We start from the raw sequence: 19,919 nt of genomic DNA, 5'->3' as shown, positions 1-19,919 counted from the left end.
TAGATAATCTTACTGGTTGGCGCCAAGCTTCAAAATTGATTATAACAAAGATGGCATTGAGGATCAAGAAAGGGGGGATGTGGTGAAGGGTGCACCAGTGGTTGAACCGGGGGATCACCTGTTCTGTTTCAACCGCCCACGTCTTCTCCTCTTTTGATTCATCTTGTTCTCTTTCAGGTTCTTATCTCAATTCAACTTCCCTTCACTTAATTTCAGTGCCAATGCTTCTGATGATAGTCATGATTGTATTGCTTGCCACTTTCTTTCAGAATGCATTTGAACTCGCATTTTTTGCTTGGAGTACCGTAAGTTTCTTATCTTATCTTAGTGAACTTCGCTTGATTTTGTGCTTGGATGGCTCAGTGTTTTTCTATTAAATATGGACATTACTACAAAAGGATTTTTTCAGATGCAATTCGTAAAATTAAATGTATTGAAAGAGAATGAGTATCAGCATAATGATGAAAAGTTTAAAAAAGCCTCAACACAATTTAACCATCAGAAGTGCCTACTAGCTAGGGAGACATGCATTTGCAGATCATATAATTTCTGTAGTCCAGATTGCTGTCCTATTCTAGAGACGTTGCTGGTGAATAATTTAGTGCTTGAAAGTTAACTAAATAAAAAATGAAGCATATACACCAATATGAGGTGGTATAACTTAATTAGGAATAATTTGCAATGTTCAGCTATCCAGAATAGAAGAGTAGCCTCAATACCTGTAACCTGTCTGACGTTGCCTTTGCCATTTGTTGTTTGTGTTTCAGTATGAATTCTCAATAGACTCTTGCTTCCACCGAGGCACTGCGGCTATTGTCATTAGACTTACAGTGGGGTAAGCTCCTCCTCTTGCAAATATAATAGGAACCTTCCTAAAGAAACGGCTAGACACCAACCACCGATCATTCTTGAGCTCCTGTGTTGGAATTATTGCCTGACTGTGCCATGGTAGTTCCCTCCTGTTTTTCTAAACTAATGTACAAGTTACAAATTTTACAGGGTTGTCATTCAAGTTCTGTGCAGCTATGTGACCCTGCCTCTTTACGCTCTAGCACCCAGGTAACAGATATGAATTATGAATACTCCCTCAAGTATTCTTTATAAATAGAAGCGCTTCCCTGACTCCATGATTTTTTAACAGTTCAGGACCCTATAGCTGGCACTGATAGTTGTGTTGACTATGCATGACAGATGGGTTCAAGCATGAAGCCAACCATTTTCAACGAGAGAGTAGCAACCGCACTGAAGAACTGGCACCACGCCGCCAGGAAGAACGTGAAAAGAAAGCAAGCACTCGTTGTTATCAGAGTCAGTGACTCCATTCTCAAGCAGACCAGCCACCCCAACCCATGGCATGTCTCCGGTTCATCTTCTGCGCACCACCTTTGAGAAGCACTGAAAGTGCCCACACTTCTCCAGGGCTTCTTCTTCGAGCTATCATGACAACGACCATTGGGACATTGAAGCTTCATCGCCCTCCCCTACCCGCTACCCCGACGATCAGGCCGTTTCGGAGCCCACCGGTACTGCTTCTAATTTCCCCCCACCGCCTCAACATGAGATTACCATCGCCTTATCTGACTTTTCTTTTGACAAGCGTCATATGGATAGAGACTAACCCACCAACGTCTATATACCTGTAAAATCCATGCATGCCCTGCTGTATCTCAACATGAAGGGGCGTTTCAAATTTCTTGTAAAACTTTTTTTGATCCGTGTACATCATCAAGGATCGAGCTTCCTTGCCTTCAATTTGTGGCTGAAGATTTCTTGGGATGTTTATACGCACACTGGAAATATCTGGACAGAAATAATCACAGCTCTGTATTATTATTTTCCCAACTGAGAATTACAGGCAAAATCGGTAATCTCACAGCTGTAAGACTGAAAGGTAAACATAAGAAGAAGACGAAGAGAAGAAGAAATAAACTCGGGAAGGGGGAAAGAGCCACAGGGAGAGGAGAGAATTCACACTCACACACCACATCACACAGCCTCTTAAGTTTGGCCAGGGCCTCTAATATACTGTTTTTTAATATATTTTTTTTAATATCTCTTATAATATTTTAATATCTTAATTTTATTTTTTATTTTTTTTGAATCATTGACTTTTACAAAAAATAAGATACACTTGAATATCTTGATGTTTTAAAATGATAAAAATTTATATTTTTTATAATTTTTTAAAAATAAAAGAGTGTATTTATAATATTTTTTTAAAAAAATTATAAAAAATATAAATTTTCACCATTTTAAAGACATCAATATATCTAAATGTCTCTTATTTTATATAGAAGCCAATGATATAAAAAAAATAAAAAATAAAATTGAAATATTGAAACATTATAAAGAGCATTAGATAATGGCATATTAGAAGCCCCTAACTTTTTGAAGTTTGGACTAAAGAAACTATACATGTATTATCAAAAAAGTGCCTTGTTATAAAAAAGTATACATTAACCAGATCCATGCCCAAAAAGGTTGAGGAAGTTTTAAGATTCCCCAGAGATTAAATGTATGTTAGGTGACCAACACATTGACTTCCGACTTTTGATTAAAAAATATGAGGTAATTCACCGGCCAAATATTCCATGTACTTAAGTTATGCTTATGCTTCATGTCAAAAAATATATATATCGAGGCTTAAACTTAACTGTCAGTAAGAATTAAGAAATTATTAAAATTTATAGTAAAATATTGGGGAATATTGTTATTGTTTTTGGTGAAATATCAAAATCAAAAGAATAACACAAGATGCACGGATACTGTATCCTTTCTTTGAGCCGACAATGGTTTCATCAATTTGTTGGGCGCGCACTTGCGGGCCGGGGCTTTTCGCAACATCGATCAGTTTTGACCTAATGACGTCCCACTCCCATTTTGGGGTCTTCTTAGGCATTAGCAAAGACAGTGTCGGCTCCTTCGGAATGTAGATATACACACACAAATTAAATAATACATTCCTCGATTCTATATATATTTATACATCTAGTATGAGACAAGGGACAACCCTATGTATACGGAGGGAGGGAGGGTAAGGATGACTTAGAAGGGGAAGTGGGTGGAGATTTGGTGGTCTTGCGAACATACTTTCTGGCCCAGACATGCTTCCCATTGATGCTGAACTTGACTTTGCCTTTGCCTTCCAGCACTGTATCTATCAAATTTCGCCATTCGGACGCACTACTAGTCGCGCATATAGAGGTTGCTCCGGCATTTGAACTTCTTGCATGTATACTTCTTCAATCATGTCTCCATATCTTCTGCACCGATAGACAAAACAAAACCATTCATGCATCCCTTATGCTTATGAAAATGACATCATATTATGTTCGAGTACAAGAAACCAAAAAAAAAAAAAAAAAAGACAAGAAGAAGAACGAACGAACGAACCTTGAGAAGTAGTCTCGGACCTCTGCCTCGGATAGGGTACCCTTTCGAGAAAGTCAAAAAAATGGTCCTTTCATCTGGAGGCACATGCTTCGTCACACCAGCACTCAGCTCCAACCTCTTTAACATCTTCTGAGACTCATAACTACACCCAGAACTGGCATCGCCGCACCAGGCAATAGCTTTATGATCTGTAGAATCGTAATAAACCCGTTGCGCCGTCGGACTCATCAAGCCACGTTTTCTCATAGCCTTCTCACCTTCAACTCGTTGCACTATGTCCGTGAAGGCTCTGATGCAGACGTCGTTGATTATTTTGGTGATGGCACCGATTATGCACGCGCGGTTTTCTAGCAAGTAGCGGACGGTGACGCTTCTCCGGGTGACGCCTTCGGTTAAACGCAGGTCGTTAACGGCGTTGGCATCGCGAGGGAGCTGGTTGCTCTCGATGCAAATGAGGGCGAAGACGACCTCGTTTACAAGGTCGTTGAGTAAAGCATCGGAAGCATGGAGGAGGTTGGATACGAGCCTGAAATCCTTGGTCATGTTCTCGAGCCAGATGAGGTACGCCATGACCTGCATGGCCTCGTTGGGTTCGCGACCGAGAGACGCCAGGAGACGCGTGAAGAGGATGCGGTCGATGTTGTGAAAGTGGTTAAATTCATTTTGGGAGACCGTGACACTGCCGGTACTGGAGTCAGTGCTTGAGGAAGAAGACGGAGAAGCCATAGTTTGTTGGGGAGGTGAAGAAAGGTGGTCGGTAGGGTTTGGTATTTAAGGACATGAAAGGGTGCCATAGGCGACCTTTTGAAGGTACATTGATAAGATGTTTCCATGTGTGCTATCGCAAGGGATCTGTGCGAGGGCGCTGGGGATCAATGAATCTCATCTCTTTCTATTTCTCTCCTCCGTCGTCACTAGAGACTAGAGAGGAATCCGACTCAATGCTACGAAATTCAAGTCCAGCATTTTTACTTATTTGCTTTATTTGATTTTGACGAAATTAATGGGTGAAAGGTTTGTAAATTCATTTGTATCCGTGATTTACTAATGTTTGAAACCCCAACAGTTGAATTTAGCGTCTATCATCATTTATTAATGGAGTAATTTGATTGATATGTTGATGTGGTTTAATTAAACGAGTAAATGGACGTTATTTATCTCAGGCCCGACGAGGCGGAGGTAGTAGTAAATTAATTCATTTATAATTATAATACAATTTTTAGTTTTCCACAAGACAGCCAAATTTTAAAAAGAGAATGACAAATAAGTCCTAAGATGATCAATTAATTTAAATTAGATTTCAAGCATCAAACTTTAAAAATATGCAAGTTCGTCTTTCAATTTTACAACTTTATTACGATAAATTTATAATTTATTTTTTTAATTTTAATATGAATAAATAAATTTATTTTTAGTGTCAAAATTTGAAACATATGTAACAAATTCATCACAATTAAGAGTTGAACTTCCAAATTTTTGAAATTTAATACTTGAAACTTAATTTAAATTAATTAATCCCTTTTAAACCTCTCTGTTATTTTTCCAATTTTAAACTTAATTATCTCTATCTCTAAGGATACAAAGATGCCTTTCCGAATTTTTGTCAACTCGTGAAATTAAAAAGTTTTAGATGATTTTATAACTCCAAAGTTTTTATCCTCTAAAATTAGATTAGTAAATTTAAGTGAAGTTTTCTTTTTAAAAAAGAGAGAAGATTTTATTTTATAAAAATAATAAAATGAGCAAAAATACTAAATTCACCAATCCCCAATTTAGAATATTTAAATTTTAATTAAAGTATAATTTTCAGTCTATAACTTTATTTAAAATTTTAATTTAGTCTTTTAATTCTATAAAGTATTTTTTCAATTCTTTAACTTTAACATCATTAGTTTCAAACGATTATTTTTTGTGTCAATTATTGTTATTTAAAAAAAATTAAAATTAATATATCAATATTTGAAAATATTTTGTCAAATTTAAAATTTAATGTAAAAATTTATTGAGAAAAAATTAATAATATTAGGATTAAAAAATTAAAAAAATATCTTATAAAGTTAAGGGATTAAAATAAAATGTTGCATAAAGTTAAAGGACTTAATGTATACTTTAGCTGAAATTTATTTTTTACTTGGACTTGAAAATGTTTTTAAACTTATAAATATATATACAACTTCTCAATCTCAATTATATCTCACAGAGTGATATGATTTCGCATTTAATTTCTTCTTATGCCTAATGCCCTTGTTCATTGAACGTGATAAAGAGGGATGCACTCAATCCATTATTCACTGAATATAGAGAAGTGAATTTAACCCTTTATTAATTAATTGAACATAAAAAGATACCACGTACATTCAAAAGAACTTTTTTTTTTTTTGGCAATTCAAATGTACGATAATTCAACCTTTGCTTATTGATAGAGAAAAGATAACCATAAGATATATTCTCCTAATACCATGTCATCAACATGTTGCTAATAAGAATGCTCCAAATTAAATTAAATTAAAAAATTATGTTTATCTTCAATATACATATTTTCTCTCATCATTTAAGTTTTTTTTTTTCAAATTTCTTTCTTCACCAAAAGATTGTGTTTGCTGGATAGAGCATAATGACATAGTATTATTTTCAGGAGTAAATAAAATTTCTGATGTGGCAAACTTTTATACATGTACATGGGCTAAAAATTATTCATCATCAGGTGAAATATTAATGAATACACACATCATATACTCTGTATTCATAAAGCATGTACATAAAATTATTCACCAGATGAATTAAAAGAAAGATTTTTAATTGAAAATTAACATTTGAAGGCAAGATTATAGTATATTGTAGCTGTGATCATGTACTAACAATTCAGGTTGGCCAAAATATATATATATATATAGCTATGATCAGATTGCGCTCAACGAGCAATATATAACATGTGCTTTGACCAAAAAAATTATTAGAATGATTTTTCCCTTTCCCAACATTTTGAAATTAGAAAAATTTCATTTAAGATCCGTAACTATGCTTGATGAAAAAAAGGCCCTTAAGCTTTGAAAATTCACTTGAGTCTAGGGTTAAAATTATCTCATTATCTCACATTCTCTTTGATTTTTTATTGAAGTTGTTCATTAATTTACAGAAATTATTTGTATCATTATTAAATATTAATTTTATTACGTATCGTAATTATGATAAAATAGATTGTTCATTTTTCTATATGAAGTTATTCATTAACTCACATGAATTGTTGATGCCATTACTAAATCTTAATTTTTTTTTTCATGTTACAATCATGATCAAATGAGTTGTTCAATACTAAAGTTGTTCATTGATCTACAAAAATTTGATATTGTAGAGCTCAGAATTAAAAGAGAGTTAATTTTATCATTTTTCTCAACATTTTAATTTCACTTGAGTATTCTTGGTGTGAGATGAAATTTTAAAATTTAAGGGACCTTCTTTTTCATTGAGTGAAATCAATGGCTCTTAAATAAAAAAAAACTTTTTTGGAAGAAAAAGCGCGCGCGAGCATAAGGCGAAATTGGAAAAAAAAAAAATTGTGGCCAATTGAAATTTTATGGAAAATGACGAGGAAAACGAAGAGTTATGCTCATTTCTAAGGGTGTTGGAAAAGAAAATTGAATTACTAATTAAATTAGTAAATACAAACGTTGAAAATTGTGGCAGTTTTTAAAAACCGTTGGAGAAATAACAGCTAGGAAAAACGCGTCGTTGAAGTAATGTGAGATCATATTCACTGTGAATAATTTAGCCTCTACTAATTGTCTCTCCTGTCTAATTAGATTGTTAGATCATTAGATTTGATTCTTTCCAATTTATTTGTATGTGAGTCGCTTCGACTCTAGTTAATTGGGCAGCAAGCTACGGTGGAAAAAAAAAAAAAAAGCCCAGCCACGTCAGCATACATTCTTGTATACTTGGTTCAAGTTTTTTTTTTTCTTTTTTTTTGGGGGGGGGGGGTTCAAAGAAAAAAAGAGAAGAAAGAACTCCAGGAGAAATTTTTTTCAAAAATAATAAAAATATTCCTGCCCATATTCCATCACTCCTGCTATCTTTTTATATGCAGCCAAGGGTCAGTCTTAACAATTAAAATTAAGTACGATTCAGCCTCAGTCTCAGACACGTGTGTGTGTCTGTGTGCAGACAGTGATTCATTTGGGAAAACACTCTTGCCTAAAAAATTGACAAGAATGTTTACGGAATGATATTTATTATTTTTGTAGGAGAATGATGTTTATTTGAACGCAGCACTTTTTTTTTTCATATTACAACTTTGTAAAGCTAAAGCCCAATATTATGGGATGAAAATATAAGCTTGAACATGACTGGAGATCAGACTCAACTCAAAAACCCGTGTCTATTCTTTTTCCACGGAATCCTATCAAAGAAAATGGTCGCATCACAATAACCTTAAGAGCAGATTATTCTCAACTAATTAAATTTAAAAACCTCATCAACAATTAATATTCATCTCACTAGCTAGCTCAAACACCAAGCCTTTGCCATTCCCTTCTTGATATTAGCTGCCAGCTCATCATAGGCTCTGGCCCACGCATCATTGAGTTCCTCGTTCCATTTTGCCCCCGCAGCTTCCTTGATTGTTTTCAGCAGTGCCTCTTTAAGCGCCTAAAATAATCAAATCAAATCAACTTCACTTTATCCACAAGTACGTACTAGCTCATTAAAAATTAAACAATTTTCCTGCACATTAATTAGTTGTTTAAAATTGCTTTGTATTACCTCAAAATGGGAATCAGTGACTCCCTTTTGAACGTGCACAGAACTCAACTGCTTCAACGCAGCATCTTCCATCGCAGCCTCTCCTTTCTCTCGCAGTTGAGTCGCTGATTCAAGAGTCTGAAGATCCACAAATCACAACATTTACCATGCATATATTCGTTCTAGTCTGATTTGCCATTGTGAAATAGCTAGTGCGTCTCTGGTTTCCTAACCTACGAGATAGTGTAGAAATTGAAGTTAGAATTGAGAAGGACGGGACGGGATCCATTCCTACCAACTTAAAAACCTTCATGGCCTGGGCCTCTAGCTGGGGGTTATTTTTGGGAACGTCATTTGAATCTTTCAAGAAAGGAAACATCTCTTTCGCTGCAGGCAGAATCTCCAATAACCTATTCAATTGAACCAATACATTAGTACGAATGGAGTCGCGCGGAGGCAACCAAGAAAAGGAGGTTTTATATTCGGAGAAACAATTACAGGGTGTAGAAACGAATACTGTGATGGGAAAAGTTTTTGGTGATATCTTCCCACGAGCTTTTGACCAGAGCTTGTTCCTTCTCAGAGAATCCGGCCATGGATGATCTTAATTTGCTTTATTGATTGAGGATTGAGGCAGATGGAGGGCGAGCAAAGAAGAGTTTAAACACCCAAGGGTGTAGAATAAAATCTGATAACTGTACTACTGGATCGCAATGATCTGTCTTTTGTTGATGATTTTATAACAAGAGAGCGATTTGGTGCGTTTCTTTCTGCACCAGTTGCTCTTCTATGCCTATGCCAAGAGGCTTACACTACTCCTTGGTGCGTTTCTTTCTCCAACATCCATGCCTCCACTTTTCTTTCATTCAAATTCCTATTAATGAAATTTGTCTACTTTTTCAAAACAAGACTATTGAATTTAAAAAATGTTCTTATCTATTTAATCATTATATTATAATATTATTTCTATTATATCTATTTTGAAAGGGTAATATTAGAAAAACGTCATTAATAAATTTTATTTTTTTAAAATGATCTTATATTTTAAAATAATAAAAAATTAAGTTATCTTATACTCTCTTGATTCCAAATTATAAATATTTTTAAAAAAAGATTTAGCACCCCAAAATGCAAGACATTTTGATGAAAATAAATTTTTAGTCATGATACTTTTTTAATATTATCTTTTCATATATTCTCTCTCTTCAATATTTTTTTATTGATGAAGTATTAAATGAAAAATATTTTTAAAAATTTATATTTTTATTTTAAAAAATAAAGTTATAAAATATATTTAATGAGTTTTATTGATATGTAAAATTTAATTTAAAAATATTTTATAATTTAATTTGGAAGGAACGAAATATTTGATTTGGGAGAAAGGATGATTAATTAAAAAGATTAAAAAAAAAAAAAAGTTGGTTCGCACTCGCTTTTATTATTGCAGCTGCAGGATCTTCAGAAATGAAGTTCACCTCTCTCTCTCTCTCTCTCTCCCCCCTCCATCGAAGCTCCTCTTTATTTTTTTAGAACCACAAAGCCATACTCATTAAATAAATGGTCACGATGGATTGGATTATAAGGACTTTAGTGGAAAAAGCAATTTCTTTAACAGGTGAAAAATTATTTTCGCAATACAAAACGAAATATAGTAAAAATAAAAGAATTTTTACGACGATTGATGACAAAACTGTCACAAAAATGCACTAATTAACTTGACCCCAAACGGAAGCCTTGCTTCTTCTTCATGTTTTTTTTTTTTTTTTTCAGAAGGACAAAGCTATGAGCTACGATATATGATAATTCCGTTAATTTTTTTTTTTGGGATGTGGATTATTTTCATAGAAAATTTTAAAATAAACAAAATTCAAAAAGAAAAACAAGGTAATATATATCCACACGCAATTCTCACTCCACGATGGTGATGAGGATTGACAATGAAGCCAACTTAATTAAGCAAGATGGCGTACAGAAAGAACCCATGAGACAGAAATTGGGTTAATCATCAGAAGCTTGGATATGTATCACCTTGTGACTCTCAATTGGCTGCTTATTTGAGTTTCCTTCGTGGGAGAGGAGTCTCTTTTTCTTTCTCTCATTTTTCCTCCATTTCCCTAATGTTTATCCTTCGTTCATTCTATAATTTTTAACAAAATTATTTAATCAAATAATAGTGAATGGTGAAGATTTGAAAAGTGGAGGAAAAAGGAGAGACCCTCCTCCCTTTGTTTATGTAGTTGCATGTGTTCTTACAGTACAAGAAGCGGAAGCACGTTGTACTAACACACATGGTTTTTAACTTTAATGGATCTTTTTCGGCGCTAATGAGCATTTTAAAAAATTCACAAAAAATATCTAACAAATTGATTTAATTTCAGCTTTAATTTCTATTAGTCTACTTCTGTAAACAAAAAAATAAAATTTACTAGAAAAATATATTCTCGAAAAGTTATAAATAATGCGATTTTTTTTAAAAATACACAGACTTCTAATTGATTCAGATGGATTTAGTTAATTTTGGGTTGATGCACTCACGCCTACTTCCATGATCGTATTTGACCAAAAAAAAAAATCAATGATCGTATGCCTTTTTTATTTTATAATATAACATTATTGTAAACCTTTATGCTGCTGTTCAGTAAAAAAAAAAAACAAAGAAATTGTACATTTTAAACATTTACTACATGACATCAGGGGTAGAAATAGGGAAAATAACTAGAATCATGACCCCCTTAACTTTTAAATTTTTTTTAGTAAACTATAAGGGTTATATATTTTTAATTCTCCTAAATTGACACATTATAAAATGATTGAGACACTAGATAAAATAATTATTTTAATTCTATAGTAGTTTTTACACATGTATAGTCCATTTGTTTCAATAGCTTAAAGATATAGTTGTCATATAATTTACTTATTTTTAATAAGATGATATTACAATTACTCTTAAAACATTGATGTCATTTGACATTGCTTTCGTTTTATATTTGATAAAAGAAATTATAAGAATTGTTACCAACAAACTTTGACAAGTGCTACAACAAAAATTCAAAGATATATTGAATACTAATATGCTTGACGTCTCTCATAAAATCATTTATTTAAAAGTTTAGAGGTTATGATTAAGATATATTTTTCTAAACAAATTATTTTTCAGTAATAACTAAGTTATTGAAATTTATTATATGAATGATTTTTATTATGATATATTTAGATCTCATTAATATAGAGAATTTGTGACAATTGAACATATTATAGTGTTGATATATTTATATACTATAACTATCAATTGAAAAAATTAAATAATAAATTTGGTAAGCAAGTAATATAATTTTTTAGATTGAACAGAGTTTTAAATCCCAACGATACATTTAAATTTTCCAATACTTATAGGGAAGATGAAATCTTTTTCAATTTAATAATGATAATTTATATTAAAAATGAAATTGTTAAAAATTTTACAGTAGACATGATAATTAATTGTTTTTATGTCATGAAAAATCAACAAGGAAAAATTAAAAAATAAATATTATATATATATATATAAAATTGAATATAAATATATACATAAGGCGGCTTAACACGAGAACGTAATTAGACTAAAACATCAATATTTATCCTTTTTCCCAAGGTATTGCACGCTGTAAAAATTACGCACACATATCTTTCTCGCATACTTTCTTCTCACACAAATACAAGATAGAGATCATGCATAGTTAAAAACATACGTGCGTGTGTGTGTGTTGGGACACACTGACTTTTTAAAAGTACATTATTATAATCTGCTTGTAAATTTTTTTTAGAGTTGGAGAGAGGCATGAATATATGGTTGAGAGCTCACGATTTGAATCAGAAGTAAGTATATATGGAACACTATATTTCTTTCATTCCCTTCTTGATTAAAGCTGCCACGCATCATGTGCCTTGGCCCAAGCATTATTCAGATCATCGCTCCACTTTGCTGCTCCTGCTGCTTCCTTTACTGTTTTGAGCAGTGCCTCCTTCACCACCTATATCCAGATCACCTTCATTTCATTAATCCAGCTCTGATCTCAAAACAAAAGGCTAAGTCTCAACTATACTTCAAATTAGTTTGCCTTACTTCGAAATGGGCATCAATGACTCCTTTTTGGACATGCACGGAACTCAGCTGCTTTAATGTAGGATCAGCTATCACAACCTCTCCTTTCTCTCGCAGCTGGATTGCTGAATCAAAAGTCTACAATTCCCAAATATATGCATTATATGAAACAAACAAGCTAAACTTTGTGTTAATATTAATCATAATAGCACAGGACGTTCGCTCTAACCGGCACAAATTCACTTTTATACTGTTGCATCTATCGTATGGCTTCTCATATATTGACAAAAGTATCTTTCCATTTATGAACAACCAAAAGAATTGAATTTCTCTCTAGATTGACTGGAAGACCTCTACTTCACTTGAATGTTTTAGTATTTTCATGAACTCACCAACTTAAAAACCTTCAAGGCTTGGGCCTCTAGTTGAGGATTTTTTTTGGGAACGTTACTTGAGCCTTTTAGAAAAGGAAACAGGTCTTTCAACGGAGGTGCAAGCTCCACCAGCCTATGTATAAACAATTAAAAAAAAGGATTAAATTAATTAATGTATTATTAGTGAATTATTAAAGAGAATGGAGTTGGAGACAAATAAGGAAAGGAAGTTGTGTGTATGGAAATAAATTAAACAATTACAGGGTGAAGAAATGAAAGCTAAAAGTTGGAAAGTTTTTGGTCAAATCCTCCCATGAGCTTTTGATCAGAGCCTCTTCCTTCTCACTGAAGCCAGCCATTGATGATCTTTAATTTGCTTTGTGATATTCACAGAACACGCAAAGAGTGGCTCCATAAATAGGGCGTGAATTGAAGTAGATATGAAAAGAAATTTTAAAATAGATATTTGATGGAGCAACATTTGTTAACATGAAGGGCTATCAAAGAGACAATGTTGGCTTTCTGTGCATATGCAATGGTCAAGCTTTGGAATAACAAGCTGATTTTCTTAATTTATAATATTCTCAAAACGTATAGTTGTGGCCGTGAAGAGCTAATTATATAACGATTTTGAAAGCAAAGTTGCTCAGGCTATGTGAATTGAATTAGATGAGGAAACGATTGTCAAAATACACTAGATTTAACACGGAATGCTATTTGTTTCAATGATATGAGTCCTATCAAACCTACCCTATCCTGCCCAAATAATTCCCTACATATACCTCCATACATTCAACCTACCCAACCGAGATTGATTATAGCAAGATATTCAAGTTGTCTTACCATGTTTTTTCTTTAAATAATATATCCAAAGATCAAGCTTTGGAATTACAAACCTATATTCAGCACTAAAATAATGCCTCTATATTTAATTTATTCCATTCATATATACCGCAATGCAAAATGTCCTTCAAATGGTCGGCCTCCACCGTATGTAGAGCAATTGCATTAAATCATGTCCTCTATATAGTAAATCATACCCTTGGAAATGATCGGAGATCATCTAACCAAATACATTATAAATTTATAATTACGTTCGCATAATTGAAAGAAATGACGACCACAGTTTACTAATTTCATTTTCTACATTATTGTGAGAGGAGAAATTTTTGCATGTTCGGTGCATCACATTATTTACATACTATTCAATAAAAACATGTCATGCGAAGGGGCTTTAATTAATTATAAATTGATTTTGTCATGGGTGATGATAAAGAGAAAAAAATTAAAAGACAATAAATTAAATAGGTATTTTATTCTAAGAATAAAATCATTAAAATAATGACACATAAGATTTTTTTTTATTATTAAACTGTGATGACTAATATATGTTATATGTTATTACATAATTTTGAGTTCAATTTGGAGACATCTAAATAATTTTGGGAGCAAGTGAGACTATTATTTGAGAAAAATATAAGAAAAATGCTTTTAAAAATGAGAAGGAGAATTGATAGCATCTTGTTGAAATGAAATCATTACTTGAGTCAAAATTGCATTAATGGTGTCGTGTTCTATGTAGGGTGGTCCAAATCAATAATCAAAATGCTGTATGTAAGTAAACAATGAAAATAAAGGCACAGTTGAAATTTATGCCATAGCGTCCCTGTAACATGCTAGAACATAATATCCAGTGATAGTGTAACAAAATGGTTTTAGTCTGCAACGTAACAAAATTATGCCGCCACAACGTAATCGATACTTAGTGAAATGCACATGCAGCTTCATTGAAAACTAATATTTTTAGGGTTTTCAATGTTTTTTGCTCGTCATTCTTTGATTTTTCTTAGCTCCATCAGCTAAGAAATGTCCAAGGAATAGGGAAGAAGCCATGGATGACATGGAATAGCTTGGGTTTCTTATAAGCTTAGTAATTGTCATCTAAAATCACTCCAATTAAGATTTTCTTTTCCTTCTCTTCTTAGTTTTGATAAATTGTTTCTTGATTTTTACCATTCCTATAGCTATGTGTGGTCAATTTTCTTTAAACCATAGGAACTATAAACCTATTGATGGATTAAACTTGTTTTTATCTATTAGTTAAGCTTAATTTTAATTGCTTAATCTTGTACTTGAATATCTATTTGATATTGGTCAACATTAAATGTGATATTGGGTATTAAGATTTTTCCTTATTGACAAAAAAGAATCTCATCTAGACCATTAGACTAAGTAATATAGGATTAAATTTTTATCTAATTTGTAATTAGGATATACATATACATAATTGCCCTATATAACCATTGTCAAGTGTTATTGATTTGAATTGCTTCTTAGATAATTGTTAGACATAATATAATTAGTTTGAGAGAAGGATATTAGTGAATCAAAAGTTACTTATAACTATTAAAATTCTCGATTAAGAAATTAATATTGAAATTAAATAATTAGGTTAAAATGGTGTTTATGAAGTTAATAAGGGATTAATGACTTTAGATTGCTTTTTTATTTACTTAAATGGTTGTTGGATTAAAAACTTTGTTGCATTTTATTAAATTCAATTTTAATTTTGATTGAATCAATCCATTTCAATTAGTTTTGCTTGACTTAAACAAAAGTAAAAATTTTATTGTTTAATCGCTATATCTTGTTTGATTTCTCATCAAATTGATCTTAACATACTAACATATGACATATTGACTCATATATTTACGGTGAAACATTATATAATTTGATTAGATAGAGTATGGATGGACTGGTACTTTAGGTTCATACAAGAATTTTTCATTGTGAGAGTATTATCAATTCTCATGTGTAAATCAATAACTCGCTCAAAACCTAGTTTTTTATTTAAAAAATTTGTTGATTGCGTAATCGAGGTCGAGGGTTCTATATGTAATATGTCTATTGCCAATTGATATATAATCAAATAAAGTAACCATAAAAATGATCATCCTTGATACATATTCATGAATATTTTGATCAAGTTAATATAAAAATGAACAGCAAAACAGGTCCGGGAGTGAGGACGAATGAGGGTGCTGGCCCCCCCCTTGTATTATTCATTCGGATAGAGTTTAGATTGCTAGATTTGAATTTAAATTTTAGATTTAAAGTCTTACATTTAAAATTATTGAATTTGAAATTCTCTATTTAGGTGTGAAAAATTTTAAAAGGCAAAAGAGAAACCAACCAATATTTTAAGTTAAAACAGAAAATTGAAAATGACAAATTTATCTTTGTTCTTCAATTGGTAAGAGACATGAACTAGAAATATGAGAAGTAGCAAAAATAAAAGAGATACTAATAATGAAACATAAAAAAAGAAAAAAAAACAAATGAGTTACGATAGGAGGAATTTCAAATAACCTGAGTCTAGAGAGAATTTAAAATTATAAAAAAATTTATAATATATAAAACTTTCAAATATTTGTATATATCCTATTGAAAGATTTGGTTAAAATCTAAATCCTCATGCATTCGCAAAACTTTGATGGCATTTGGATTGTTGATTTTGAATTTGAATTATGGATTTGAAATCATGCATTTCAAGTTTTATATTTGAAATTCATGTATTATTTAAAATTCTTTATTTAGGTTGTTTAAATTTCAAATGAAGAAGAGATCATATGAGTTCCGTTTACGCATCCTGATTATTAACCAGTAAAATCCACGCAAATTCAGCAAGAAGAACTTATTAAATGTATGATAATCTTACATAGAGTGATCAGAGAATTAATCACAATATATAAATTGTGTAGTCAGTCCTTCCAAAATAACTTGAGCTATTTTCGTATAAGTAACAAGCTTTAGTTTGTGATAATCTAAAACTCTAATAGAAGTTGTTCGAATCCTAAAAGAGGAGGAAACTGAACTGTTCTCTTAGAGCTTGGATTTTGGGTTTCGAGATTCTTTAGACCATGTGGGAGGGATTATCTTGTATTCTTGGGCTGGTTCCGTCTCTTCAACTTCATCTTCTTTTAGAATGTCTTCGGGGAGGGCTTTGGATTGGCTTTGATGCAATCTGAAGAGCAACAAATGGATGTACACAGTCCGAGCCCTAAAACATGAGAGGAAACAGCATGATTCAACACTAATTTATAAGGAAGAATGTAGAGAATTTCAATGTTCCTTCATTGGTTTGGCGCTTGTGGTTAAAGGCATACCACCATAATAGTAGAACTCTAAACTACCCGAAACAGTATGATTAGTGTCCAACCAGTATGATATATTATAGCCAAAACAGCATCTCATGAGAAACACAAGTACAACTGGAAAACCGTGGAAACATTGATGATGCTATTGGTTCCTAGAAAATGGGAAACAAGGTGAAGAGATACGAGTTTCTGGAGAGTCTTGACTAGGAAGCCTTTGGTAAATTGCTACCTGACATACTATGGTAGCATGAAAATCCATGTCTAGTATGACAATAGGAACTGTCACAAAAAGAATGAAGTTGATACTTCATAAATGCTGTTTGAAACCCTTAAAGATATGATATGACACATTTACTTTTTTATGACCTTTTTAGTGGAATGAAATACTAGCATAACCCCTTAAGTGGTGTGATCTTATGAACCTATAACATCTGGGACATATCCATCATCTTGAATATCAATTTAAACAAATACAGAAATCACAAATGTCAACTGAAATCCAAGATGTCAGATAAAAATGAAACTATAGCAATATACCAAATGCCTCCTAAAATATCATCCATCTCTCATTAGGCTCTATTGCAAGGTAATCAAACTAAAAGCAATTGGAACTCTCACATAAAATTAAATTGAAAGACAAAGGAGATCCGACTGCTCCTACCTCTCATTTCACCAATAATATTTGAATAAGAACAGCTATTTTTCAGACTAAATCCACTGCCTAGATAAGAGAAGTATTGACCAGGTCCCAAGTTTCTAATCACCCATTTCCAGTTACCTTTTCTTCAGCAAGCGCTCTTGAAAAACAAAGGAAAGCCTCTGAAAACTGGTTTCCACATGGACCACTTCGCAAGTCAGCTATGCAAGGGCAGTCTAAAGCTTTCTTAGCTTTTGCCTCATAGACTGAAATTTGCAAATTTCAATTTCATTAACTCAAATTGCATGTTGGAAGCACGTTAATTCATATGTTTGAAATGAACAAACCTCTGTCTCTTCATTTCCATAAGCTATAGCATCTGTAAATAATGAAAACGGCATCACAGTTCCATCCATCTACAAATTTAGAGCCGAGATGAACAAATGATACAGATTCACAGCATGCTAAATTTGTCTCGGAAAAAAAATTAAAAGAGCGACCAAGAAACTGTGTTTGAGTAGCACTCAAAACTATTGACTATAATATACTCTAATTTAATAAGGCATTCCCATAGTAAAATTTGTCTGAGTGAAATCATTGATTCCAAATTGAACATGGACTTCAACTACTCAGCTTTTTGGCAGCATTTAATAACCAGTTGACACCATGACAGTGAATGTAGCAATAGCTAGCCAGTCGTGTCAACAGCCGGTCAAGCTGTCAAGGCAACAGTAATCAAATGGCCCATCCATTGTTGCATGGGGTGGAAGCTAAGAACTGAACACTGATGAGGTGGTATTACTGGGCTGTGGTAAAACATTGATAACTCAGAAACAACACTCATGTGTTTTTTTGCACTTGAATTCAAATCATACAGCACATCATTTCAAACTTCTTGTGAAGATATTATATATATATAGATATACTTATTATGCTGCGCTAATCCTTATCACATCGTCTCATATTCATGTCAATGTTGGTTTTTTAGCACGCCAGCAGGCTGGCTAACAGCGACAGAAAAGAGATCTGAACCAATCCCAGCACTGCAATGCCGGAAGATATTTAGTACTTAAATGCAATTGGGGGGGGGAACGGTGCTTCATAGACAATATGTGAAATTGTCCTTGAACTGTAATTAGAGAAAAACAACAGCCGTTATAAATCAACAATGGCTAAGGAGGCAGGAAAATTAGAAAGTGCAAAAGCTGAAAGCCCACAACTCCAACTAGGAATTTTGAGAACACACACAAGCCCATTACGAGCAAGCAAATGCCCTGAATTTGGCAATCGAGAATAGCACATTATGGTACAAAGTTAGAACGGATATGAAAGGGAAAGAACCAGCAATGGCAGTTTCCAGGGAAGTGGAATTTGACTTGGTGGTTTCATCTTTGACAGCAGCAGGAGCAGGAGCAGCATCAATACTCGCTGTTTGACCCATCTCTGAATCTTCCGAAGATATCAATAATGACCCACAGCATTCAATGAAGCAGGCTTCCGACTGCTTGCTTGGCAACGAAACAATCCAAGTGACTGTGACTCTTACTTCAAATCCAGCTTTCCAGCAACATATAAGAAAAACTTAAATCCTGTTAAAATGATAAAATAATAACAAGAATAGGAAAAATTGTTTATTTAAATTACACTAGTTTAGTCCAAACGTAACGAGAAATTAGACAAGACCTGAATCTAGAGAAGCGGTCGGGATTCAGAAACGGCAGAATTGGATGGTTTTGGATGAACGTGTGATACGATGGTTTCGACGTTGCAGCTTGCGCAGAGCAAAAAGCCTAGTGCTTGGGCTTGGGCTTGGGCTTGGGCTTTTCTCTTGTCGCAGTAAGACGCACACAAGAGGGAAGAAATAAGCCTGTTATCTCTCGGCACGCTCTTTTCTATGCGTCCGTCCGTCCGTCTGCCGGTTTGATTCTGCAGGCATCTGCAAACCGACGCATTAGGCTTTGACTCGGAGCTTTTGCCTACTTATATGAAAAGTAAACTGGAAGTGTAGGATTGAAGTGGAGAGCGCTGAATTTTGACAGTTTCGGATGAACGAACGATGGCAGGGATCAGATCTATCCTATTCCTACGCCAATGTATATGCAATTAACTGAGGGTTTGACAAGTGTCGGTTTTGCTTCGATTCACACCCGAACAAATTAGTTTTATATTAAAAAGATTAAAAAAAATTTACAACAAATAGGTCTCTAAACTAAGCCTAGATGGGGAAAAAAAAAACCTTAAATGTATCAAGAACAATGAAACAAAAGTAAAACAAAAATTAATGATTTATATCATGAATAAGGACGCATGAGATCAGAAATCTTTGCTGAATATTAAACCAACATTTAAATATTAAACCAAGTTTTATTATTGTTTGACACTTTGACGCCATTCACTATCGGACTTAAAAGTCTAAGCGCCTGTTTGGATAGCTGTTTATAATCTATCATTAAACCATGATTTTTAATAAAAAAAGAATCTAAACATCCTCATTTTTCAACAATCAATTTCCTATCCTGAAACTTCGTTCTAAGCTAAGC

At 33.1% G+C, this 19,919-nt stretch overlaps 1 protein-coding gene, 1 long non-coding RNA gene and 2 pseudogenes across 2 annotated transcripts; 1 reads left to right on the top strand and 3 right to left on the bottom strand.

Annotated features, from left to right (window-relative positions):
- The first annotated feature begins 261 nt into the window (after nucleotides 1-261).
- On the top strand, nucleotides 262-1,052 carry LOC129301530 (uncharacterized). The gene is made up of 3 exons (XR_008591033.1): nucleotides 262-305; nucleotides 768-835; nucleotides 1,000-1,052. It is a non-coding gene; the product is annotated as an uncharacterized LOC129301530 (long non-coding RNA).
- A 1,802-nt stretch (nucleotides 1,053-2,854) lies between these two features.
- LOC129301533 (uncharacterized) lies at nucleotides 2,855-4,390 on the bottom strand (annotated as a pseudogene).
- Nucleotides 4,391-7,669: 3,279 nt separating this feature from the next.
- Nucleotides 7,670-12,944, bottom strand: LOC129301532 (uncharacterized; annotated as a pseudogene).
- Nucleotides 12,945-16,467: 3,523 nt separating this feature from the next.
- On the bottom strand, nucleotides 16,468-18,899 carry LOC129301531 (mitochondrial intermembrane space import and assembly protein 40 homolog). Its single transcript, XM_054940091.1, is given in 6 exon segments — nucleotides 16,468-16,589; nucleotides 16,592-16,609; nucleotides 16,612-16,645; nucleotides 17,521-17,645; nucleotides 17,723-17,758; nucleotides 18,721-18,899. Coding segments are annotated over 6 exon segments (435 nt in total). The 5' UTR covers nucleotides 18,821-18,899.
- Between the last annotated feature and the right edge of the window lie 1,020 nt (nucleotides 18,900-19,919).

Source organism: Prosopis cineraria, unplaced genomic scaffold (genome assembly GCF_029017545.1).
Source record: "Prosopis cineraria cultivar Desert tree isolate PC_DT_omini unplaced genomic scaffold, ASM2901754v1 PC2180, whole genome shotgun sequence".
Taxonomy (NCBI): Eukaryota; Viridiplantae; Streptophyta; class Magnoliopsida; order Fabales; family Fabaceae; genus Prosopis; species Prosopis cineraria.
The sequence above is the reverse complement of the archived record's forward strand: the minus strand, read 5'-3'. Positions and strand labels throughout refer to the sequence as shown.